This window comes from Atractosteus spatula, assembly GCF_055471065.1.
Source record: "Atractosteus spatula isolate fAtrSpa1 chromosome 5 unlocalized genomic scaffold, fAtrSpa1.hap1 SUPER_5_unloc_1, whole genome shotgun sequence".
Taxonomy (NCBI): Eukaryota; Metazoa; Chordata; class Actinopteri; order Semionotiformes; family Lepisosteidae; genus Atractosteus; species Atractosteus spatula.
The window spans coordinates 824,409-835,000 of record NW_028296651.1 but is presented as its reverse complement, the minus strand read 5'-3'; the positions used below and the strand labels follow the sequence as shown (position 1 = coordinate 835,000).

The window sequence follows — 10,592 nt, the reverse complement described above, 5'->3', positions numbered from 1 at the left end:
CACTGATCACAGTCCACTGCAGTACACCAGTTACACCACTGATCACAGTACACTGCAGCACACCAGTTACACCACTGATCACAGTACACTGCAGTACCCCAACTACACCACTGATCACAATACACTGCAGCACACCAGTTACACCACTGATCACAGTACACTGCAGCACACCAGTTACACTGTTAATCACTGGGAATACTGGTACCTTCTTGTAGAGGTATCCCTCTTTGTCCACTGGGGAATCACAAGTCAGGTAGTGAACCAAGATCTTCTCATGCAGCTTCATGCTGACAGTGCCCCCTGGCTGCAGGAAAGGTGTAGTACAGCAGCTGAAATAGGGAACAGCAGACAGATCTGTGAGCCCCAAGACTGACAGTAACATCTGTATGATCATTATGTGAATTCACAATCCTACACCAGGACTACTGTCAGTCTGACCTGTGTGCGCACTGTACACACAGTGTATAGAAACTGTATTGAATACTGCACACTGTACACAGGGTATAGAAACTGTATTGAATACTGCACACTAAACACGGTATAGAAACTGTATTGAATACTGCACACTGTACACAGGGTATAGAAACTGTATTGAATACCGCACACTGAGCACACAGGGTATAGAAACTGTATTGAATACTGCACACTGAGCACACAGGGTATAGAAACTGTATTGAATACCGCACACTGAGCACAGTGTATAGAAACTGTATTGAATACCGCACACTGAGCACACAGGGTATAGAAAGTGTATTGAATACTGCACACTGAGCACACGGTGTATAGAAAGTGTATTGAATACTGCACACTGAGCACACGGTGTATAGAAAGTGTATTAAATACTGCACACTGTACACTGTGTATAGAAACTGTATTGAATACTGCACACTGAACACACAGTGTATAGAAACTGTATTGAACACTGCACACTGAACACTGTGTATAGAAACTGTATTGAATACTGCACACTGAACACACAGTGTATAGAAACTGTATTGAACACTGCACACTGAACACACAGTGTATAGAAACTGTATTGAACACTGCACACTGAACACAGTGTATAGAAACTGTATTGAATACTGCACACTGAACACACAGTGTATAGAAACTGTATTGAACACTGCACACTGAACACAGTGTATAGAAACTGTATTGAATACTGCACACTGAACACACAGGGTATAGAAAGTGTTTGTAAACTGGTTTCTTACCGGAGTCTCAGGTAAGCAGCTCCCGGTGCCCGTCTGCGTGTCCGCGGCCGTGTGCTGACGTGCGCGTCACGGGCGGCGGTACCTGCGCGGGGTGGGGCAGCGGCGGCACACCTGCGCGTCACACCTGCGCGTCACTTCCAGGTGCGGCTCCGCGCGTGCGAGCGGCGCCTGTCGGCTCACCTGCGGCGCCGGCGGCGGAGCTGCAACACGCCCGCGGGTCGAGTCTGAGCGCCTTCCCTCCTCCAGCAGCACTTCCCCGTTTCTCAACCACTTTCAAACTCACAGAGCTTTATTGGCATGACGGCTGAGTCACAGGGCTGCCAAAGCAGCAAAAGTAAGTCAACATTTAAAAAACTGTCGGCTACATGACACAACACTACTGAGAGACAGGCTGCGTGTTCCTCAGGCTGGGACAGGAGATCACACACTGTATTATTATTATTGAGAGACAGGCTCACTGTCTGTTCCTCAGGCTGGGACAGGAGATCACACACTGTATTATTATTATTGAGAGACAGGCTCACTGTCTGTTCCTCAGGCTGGGACAGGAGGTCACACGCTGTATTATTATTATTGAGAGACAGGCTCACTGTCTGTTCCTCAGGCTGGGGCAGGAGATCACACACTGTATTATTATTATTGAGAGACAGGCTCACTGTCTGTTCCTCAGGCTGGGACAGGAGATCACACACTGTATTATTATTATTGAGAGACAGGCTCGCTGTTCCTCAGGCTGGGACAGGAGATCGCACACTGTATTATTATTATTGAGAGACGGGCTCACTGTCTGTTCCTCAGGCTGGGACAGGAGATCACACACTGTATTATTATTATTGAGAGACAGGCTCGCTGTTCCTCAGGCTGGGACAGGAGATCGCACACTGTATTATTATTATTGAGAGACAGGCTCACTGTTCCTCAGGCTGGGACAGGAGATCACACACTTTGTTATTATTATTGAGAGACAGGCTCACTGTTCCTCAGGCTGGGACAGGAGATCACACACTGTATTATTATTATTGAGAGACAGGCTCACTGTCTGTTCCTCAGGCTGGGACAGGAGATCACACACTGTGTTATTATTATTGAGAGACAGGCTCACTGTTCCTCAGGCTGGGACAGGAGATCACACACTGTATTATTATTATTGAGAGACAGGCTCACTGTTCCTCAGGCTGGGACAGGAGATCACACACTGTATTATTATTATTATTGAGAGACAGGCTCACTGTTCCTCAGGCTGGGACAGGAGATCACACCGTATTATTATTATTATTGAGAGACAGGCTCACTGTCTGTTCCGCAGGCTGGGACAGGAGATCACACACTGTATTATTATTATTGAGAGACAGGCTCACTGTCTGTTCCTCAGGCTGGGACAGGAGATCACACACTGTATTATTATTATTGAGAGACAGGCTCACTGTCTGTTCCTCAGGCTGGGACAGGAGATCACACACTGTATTATTATTATTGAGAGACAGGCTCACTGTTCCTCAGGCTGGGACAGGAGATCACACACTGTATTATTATTATTGAGAGACTGGCTCACTGTCTGTTCCTCAGGCTGGGACAGGAGATCGCACACTGTATTATTATTATTGAGAGACAGGCTCACTGTCTGTTCCTCAGGCTGGGACAGGAGATCACACACTATTATTATTATTGAGAGACAGGCTCACTGTCTGTTCCTCAGGCTGGGACAGGAGATCGCACACTGTATTATTATTATTGAGAGACAGGCTCACTGTCTGTTCCTCAGGCTGGGACAGGAGATCACACACTGTATTATTATTGTTGTTAATATTATAATTGAGGGACACTGTACAGTCAGGGGGCCATCTACAGTCTCTCAAATGAGGAGTCTGTCTTGTCACAGACCCCAGCCTGTTCTCCCGGAGACACACATACACAGGGAGAGCAGCTGGGGTTCAGGGGCCTGGCTCAGGGGCCCAATGGAGTAGGATTCCTCTGGCGGCCTCAGGATTCAGTCTGGGGGGTACAGACTGGGGTACAGTCAGGGTACAGTGTGGGTTACAGTCTGGAATACAGTCTGAGGTACAGTCAGGGGTACAGCCTGAGGTACAGTGTGGGGTACAGTCTGGAATACAGTCTGAGGTACAGTCAGGGGTACAGACTGGGGTACAGTGTGGGGTACAGTCTGGAATACAGTCTGAGGTACAGTCAGGGGTACAGACTGGGGTACAGTGTGGGGTACAGTCTGGGGTACAGACTGGGGTACAGTGTGGGGTACATACTGGGGTACACTCAGGGGTACAGACTGGGGTACAGTCTGAAGTACAGTCAGGGGTACAGACTGGGGTACAGTCAGGGGTACAGTCAGGGGTACAGTCTGAGGTACAGTCAGGGGTACAGTGTGGGGTACAGTCAGGGGTACAGACTGGGGTACAGACTGGGGTACAGACTGGGGTACAGTGTGATGTACAGTCTGAGGTACAGTCAGGGGTACAGACTGGGGTACAGTGTGGGGTACAGTCTGAGGTACAGTCAGGGGTACAGACTGGGGTACAGTCTGAGGTACAGTCTGGGGTACAGTCAGGGGTACAGACTGGGGTACAGTGTGGGGTACAGTCTGGAATACAGTCTGAGGTACAGTCAGGGGTACAGTCTGAGGTACAGTCAGGGGTACAGACTGGGGTACAGTGTGGGGTACAGTCTGAGGTACAGTCTGGGGTACAGTCAGGGGTACAGACTGGGGTACAGTGTGGGGTACAGTCTGAGGTACAGTCAGGGGTACAGACTGGGGTACAGTCTGAGGTACAGTCTGGGGTACAGTCAGGGGTACAGACTGGGGTACAGTCAGGGGTACAGACTGGGGTACAGTGTGGGGTACAGTCTGAGGTACAGTCAGGGGTACAGACTGGGGTACAGTCTGAGGTACAGTCTGGGGTACAGTCAGGGGTACAGACTGGGGTACAGTCAGGGGTACAGTCAGGGGTACAGACTGGGGTACAGTCTGAGGTACAGTCAGGGGTACAGACTGGGGTACAGTCAGGGGTACAGTCAGGGGTACAGACTGGGGTACAGTCTGAGGTACAGTCAGGGTTACAGACTGGGGTACAGTGTGGGGTACAGTCTGGAATACAGTTTGAGGTACAGTCAGGGGTACAGACTGGGGTACGGTGTGGGGTACAGTCTAGGGTACAGTCAGGGGTACAGACTGGGGTACGGTGTGGGGTACAGTCAGGGGTACAGACTGGGGTACAGTCAGGGGTACAGTCAGGCTGTGGAGTCTTCCCTGGGAGTGCGGGACACACACTTCAGGACACACCTGGAGAAGACCCTGTGTTTTCTCTCTCCTCTCCTCAGCAGGACTGAACACAACACAGTGTGGGATTGGGAAGGCAGGAGCCAGAAATGTATTTTGGTTCTGTCTTTTTTTTTAAAAGAATTTTTTATTAAATGTGTAAAGAATTTACAAATACAAATACAATCAGAGGATCAAATTAGGTACAAGAGAACAAACACAAACAGAAAAATAAACAGTTAACCGCCAGAGGTAATAAGTAAGTTATATGATTAAATTGTATTTTTTACATATATCATATGTTTTCCGTGCTTTATTATTTCTCACATTTTTAATAGAATTTAAATAGTGTTTCAGCTCCACCTCAAAAGAACTAAAAAGGGGAGTACTATTAGACCATTTGGATTTATGGATGTGAAATTTACCAAGAATGATTAATAAATTGACTATAAATAAATAAATTTCTAGTATTTTGGTTCTGTCCTGTTTGCTCGTGGCTATGACTGTGAGGAGGCAGCGGAGCACTTTTAGTGACAGGCTGCTCCAGCTGCGGCGTTCAAGGGAACGTTTCTGCACGTCCTTCCTCCCGGCATATACCCATGCACATTTCGCACATCTTTTATTGTTTGACAGTGACTATGAGCATATTTTGCTAACTCTATTTATTTGATTTTGTACTGTTGTACTTATTTTAATTTTCCATCTAGTCCGATGTCTGTTCTTGCTCGTCTTGGGCTGGGCTGCTGCAACGCCTGTTTCCCTTCGGGATCAATAACTCATCTAACTCATCTCGTCTCATCTATCTATTGTAAAAACCTTCTGGACTGATTTGCAAACTTATATAAAAAAGAGGCGAATATTAATCATATTTAAAGAAACAGACGTAATGTTAAACTTCAATCCCATTGGAACTAAACGAAAATATATTTTGTAATTGATGATTATTATATCTACCCAGGAAGAGTCCTGTGTCTGAACAGTTTCACATAGATGTGAGGGCGTATTTGTAGACTGTTTCGAAATGTGAAAACATGAAAGCGGTGCGGACCTTATCTCTATTTACTTTGCTTAAACGATGTTATCGATATGTTATACGAACTCTTGTTTATACTGTATTTCCTTTTGTTGTTTAAATAAAAAAAAAATTAAAGACTGTGGATCGGGGCTCAGACACGATGCTGTAAGATCTGTATCTTTTCCCAGATCGATAAGCACCAATGAGTCTTTTTTACTGGGGTTACTGGTAATCTCTCTTGAGCGGCCGCGTCGTACCTCGAGTCTGAGGCGAAAACGTCACTGTTATGATAAGAGCTAAATTTTGTGAGTTTGACATATGTTTGTAAAATATTTTAAAATATTTTTTTTATTTAAACACCAGAAATACAAAAAAGGAGACAGAATAATGAAATATATACAGAAATAGACAATTCACAGTTGTAAAAACTAAAAATTATACTTATTAGATATTTCCATTGTGTGTCTCGCCTTTTGATTCTTTCAATTTCTAACAATTTAAATAAGAGGATTTCAACTTTAAAAGCATGAATAGAGGGAGCAGTATTAGACCATTTACATTTGTGGATTAAGTATTTTGCCAAAATAATTAACAGATGAATAATAAAATCATATCCTTTATCCAAATCAGATCGAACAAAATGTAAAATAATATCAAAATCTTTTACAAAGGTCTGGCACGGCCGGATCGACATGACGTCAATAATCTGCGACTGTTCCCGTTCTTCTCAAAGGAAGGAGGTTACTTCCTCCTTCGGCGGCGCTGTTTATCTACGTCACTTCCTCTTGTTTGCGCATTGTGGCGCTGTAATAATTCACGTCGTGAGCACAGCTGTAAAATAAAGGTAAATAATATTACATATCAGTACTAACGATAATCACAATCGTACCGAATTCTCATTGGGTCTGTCCTCATGTTTTTTTCTGTTTGGTGCTGTGAAAGTAACTGTGGATGGTAATACTGTTGGAGCTGTGTGATGATCTCCAGTAAATACTGGAGAGATTCAGAAATTAAAGAGACCTGCTGTCACTTCAAAGTACACTTGTCTGTTGGGATTACATTCAGATTGTTATTCTGTGGTTAATCATGTTATTGAATCGTTAAATCAGTCAGTGTGTGTGTATTGACCCCTCTCTCTCTCTCTCAGTGCAGTGTTAATGTACTGGAGTGTCCAGTCAGTGTGTGTGTATTAACCCCTCTCTCTCTCAGTGCAGTGTTAATGTACTGGAGTGTCCAGTCAGTGTGTCTGTATTAACCCCTCTCTCTCTCAGTGCAGTGTTAATGTACTGGAGTGTCCAGTCAGTGTGTCTGTATTAACCCCTCTCTCTCAGTGTAGTGTTAATGTACTGGAGTGTCCAGTCAGTGTGTCTGTATTAACCCCTCTCTCTCTCAGTGCAGTGTTAATGTACTGGAGTGTCCAGTCAGTGTGTGTGTATTAACCCCTCTCTCTCTCAGTGCAGTGTTAATGTACTGGAGTGTCCAGTCAGTGTGTGTGTATTAACCCCTCTCTCTCTCTCAGTGCAGTGTTAATGTACTGGAGTGTCCAGTCAGTGTGTGTGTATTAACCCCTCTCTCTCTCAGTGCAGTGTTAATGTACTGGAGTGTCCAGTCAGTGTGTGTGTATTAACCCCTCTCTCTCTCAGTGCAGTGTTAATGTACTGGAGTGTCCAGTCAGTGTTTCTGTATTAACCCCTCTCTGCCTTATTCCTCTGTCTCCCTCAGGATGTCGAAGCGCAGGGTGATGTTTGAGGACGAGAATGGAGAGTACAGTCTGGAGAATGACCCTCCAAATAAGAAGGTTCAGTACTCTTTCTCAGCAGAAATACCATATGGTTAATACAGTCCTGAGTAGAGACCCTGTCTGAAGGGTATGAGACTGTATGTGAACACAGTACGGGTGTGTGACTGTGTGTGTCTCTCTCTCTCTGCAGGTGTGTGACTGTGTGTCTCTCTCTCTCTGCAGGTGTGTGACTGTGTGTCTCTCTCTCTCTGCGGGTGTGTGACTGTGTGTCTCTCTCTCTCTGCGGGTGTGTGACTGTGTGTATCTCTCTGCCGGTGTGTGACTGTGTGTCTCTGCGGGTGTGTGACAGTGTGTGTCTCTCTCTCTCTGCGGGTGTGTGACAGTGTGTGTCTCTCTCTCTCTCTCTCTGCGGGTGTGTGACAGTGTGTCTCTCTCTCTCCCTGCAGGTGTGTGACAATGTCAGTGGCCCTGGCTCCAGGTTCAAGGGTAAACATTCCCTGGACAGTGATGAGGAGGAAGAGGAAGAGGGACAGAAGTATGACATGCTGGCCAGTGACGATGTGGAGGGTACTGTCTCACTCTGTCGTCGCCGTGTGAGTGCAGCTCACTCTGTCTGCTCTCTCACTCCCCCGCTGTCTCCCCTGTGCAGGCCAGGAATCGGCGACCCTGGACTTTGACGAGGGGGTGCGCATCACGCCCTTTAACCTGGAAGAGGAAATGCAGGAGGGGCACTTTGATTCGGAGGGAAACTACTTCCTCAACAAGGAGCAGCAGATTCGAGACAACTGGCTGGACAACATCGACTGGGTGAGACTGGAGCGGGTCACACCACAGCCGGGCCAGGCCATAGCACTGGGTCACACCACAGCCGGGCCAGGCCGTAGCACTGGATCACACTGGAACCGGGCCAGACTATAGCACTGGGTCACACCAGAGCCAGGCCAGACCATAAACCCGGGTCACACCATTACCAGGCCAGACCATAGCAATGGGTCACATCAGAACTGGGCCAGATCATAAAACTGGATTATAGCAGAACTGGTCAGACTGTAGACCAGGTCACACTGGACCTGGGTGGTACTGGGGGCTGCGTCTTCAGGAGTGAGTGTGAGTGTGTGTCTTCTGCAGGTGAGAGGGGGCGGAGGGGCGGGCTCTGTAGGTGTGGGTGTGAGGGGGGGGTCTCGTGTGGGGGGTCTCGTGTGGGTGTGAGGGGGGGGGTCTCGTGTGGGTGTGAGGGGCGGGGTCTCGTGTGGGTGTGAGGGGGGGGTCTTCTGCAGGTGAAGGAGTGGGCTTGTATTCCGATGAGGGTGAAACTCGTCTAGTACACCGTACGTACACGAGAGAGAATCTGGAATGGTGTCAGTGACCCTCCCCCTGTCCCTGTCCCTGTCCCTGTTCCCCTGTCCCTCCCCCTGTCCCTCCTGCCAGGTGAAGATCCGAGAGCGTCCCCCACAGCGCCGCCGGGGGCTGTCGGCCAAGCGCCGGCGCAGAGCGGGCGACGAGGACGAGGCGCAGGAGGAGCTGGAGAGGGAGCAGCGGGCCGGCGAGGGCGGGGGCGAGGGCGAGGGCGGGGGCGCCCCGGACAGCAGCGCCGAAGCCCCGCCCGACCCCCTGGCCTCTCTCAGCCGCCAGCAGCTGACGCAGGGCGTGGTGGAGCTGCTGCTGCCGGGGGAGACGGTGGCCAGGGCGCTGCGCAGGCTGGGCGGGCTGGGGGCGGGCGGCCGCGACGCCCCGGCGCTGGACCGGCTGACCGCGCTGGCCGACAGGCTGGTGGGCGGCGGCGAGTTCGAGATCTACCAGCAGACCTACGAGAGCCTGGCCTACAGGTCGAAGGTCAAAGCCCCGGCGGGCAGCGGGCGGGGCGAGGAAGACGAGGAGGACGAGCAGCTGGACATGTTCGCCGACAAGATTGACGGGACTGAAGGGGAGAAGAGGAAGGAGGAGGAGGAGAGAGAGACAGGTGGGAGAGAGAGAGTGTGTGTGTGTGCGCGCGCGCAAGTGTGTGCGTGCGAGAGTGTGCGAGCGACTGTGGGAGAGTGTGTATGAGTGTGTGAATGTGTCTCTGTGAATGTATCTAAGTGAGTGTGTAAAAGTGTGTCTGAGTGTGCGTCTCTGTGACTTAGTGTATGTGTTTGAGTAAGTGTGTGTGTCTGAGTGAGTCTGTGCGAGTGTGCATCTGTGAGTGTGAGTGTGAGGGAGTGTGTGCATACCTGTGTGAGTGTGTGTTTGAGTGAGTGTGTGAGAGTGTGCGTCTGTGAGTGTGTGTGTGTGTGTGTGTGTGTGTGTTTGAACCTATTTCACTGGTCACGAAGTACTGCAAGTGCACCTGACCCCACGTGTTCTGAATGTTCAGAGTTTCCTCTCTGTGTTTCTCTCTCAGTGAGCCAGGAGGTCATGTGGGAGTACAAGTGGGAGAACAAGGAGAACTCAGAGCTGTACGGGCCTTTCAGCAGCCAGCAGATGCAGGTTAATATATCAGTGCAGTGTTAATGTACTGGAGTGTCCAGTCAGTGTCTGTATTAACCCCTCTCTCTCTCAGTGCAGTGTTAATGTACTGGAGTGTCCAGTCAGTGTGTCTGTATTAACCCCTCTCTCTCTCAGTACAGTGTTAATGTACTGGAGTGTCCAGTCAGTGTGTGTATTAACCCCTCTCTCTCTCAGTGCAGTGTTAATGTCCTGTGTGTAATGTAACCCTGATCTCTCTCTCTCAGGACTGGGTTGATCAGGGCTATTTTAAAGAAGGAGTTTATTGCCGGCGAATTGGACATCCCAGTGCACAGTTCTACAACTCCAGGAGACTGGACTTCGAGCTCTATACCTGACATCTGCAACTACACACTCACAGCACCAGGAATATTCTTACACACATACAATGATACACAAATATTCTTACACACATATACTCCTACGCACACATACACTCTTACACACAGATATACTGATGCACTCACAAATACTCCTCCACACACACTATTACACACACACAATCCCATGCACTGACACACTCATGCGCACATCGACAGCTGACATACAGCTGTTCTCCATGGTGATGTTCTGTATCTGTACAGTTCTGCTCAGTTTGTAATAAAGGAAAGAGGATGACTTTAGATTTAAACATGCAGTTATGTTCATTTTTGTGTATTTTTTACTTTGTATTTGATTTATTTATAGTGTATATGTGATTTGTATTTCAAGCTCAGTGTGTCTGTACGGAGAGTGACCACTCCAGTCCAGTGTCTCTGTATGGACACTGACCAGTCCACCACAGTGTGTCTGTATGCAGTGACCAGTCCAGTACAGTGTGTCTGAACGGACACTGACCAGTCCAGCAGAGCTCTGTCTAGTGTGTCTGTA

At 48.4% G+C, this 10,592-nt stretch overlaps 2 protein-coding genes and 1 pseudogene across 2 annotated transcripts in view; 1 reads left to right on the top strand and 2 right to left on the bottom strand.

Moving 5' to 3' along the window:
• The window catches only part of pheta2 (PH domain containing endocytic trafficking adaptor 2), a 9,328-nt gene extending 7,785 nt beyond the window's left edge, over positions 1-1,543 (bottom strand). Inside the window, exons 1-2 of the mRNA XM_088909099.1 lie at positions 1,215-1,543; positions 206-329 (exon numbers count right to left, since the gene is read on the bottom strand). Of these exons, the coding sequence (XP_088765225.1) occupies positions 206-286 (81 nt within the window). The 5' untranslated portion in view covers positions 287-329; positions 1,215-1,543. The remainder of the gene's footprint in view (positions 1-205; positions 330-1,214) is intronic.
• Positions 1,281-6,191, bottom strand: LOC148810298 (uncharacterized; annotated as a pseudogene).
• A 28-nt stretch (positions 6,192-6,219) lies between these two features.
• On the top strand, positions 6,220-10,353 carry cd2bp2 (CD2 cytoplasmic tail binding protein 2). The gene is made up of 7 exons (XM_088909105.1): positions 6,220-6,341; positions 7,220-7,295; positions 7,685-7,805; positions 7,888-8,045; positions 8,667-9,198; positions 9,619-9,704; positions 9,950-10,353. Exons 2-7 carry the CDS (start codon positions 7,221-7,223, stop codon positions 10,058-10,060), a joined length of 1,083 nt encoding a protein of 360 aa, XP_088765231.1. The 5' UTR covers positions 6,220-6,341; position 7,220; the 3' UTR covers positions 10,061-10,353.
• Positions 10,354-10,592: the final 239 nt, after the last annotated feature.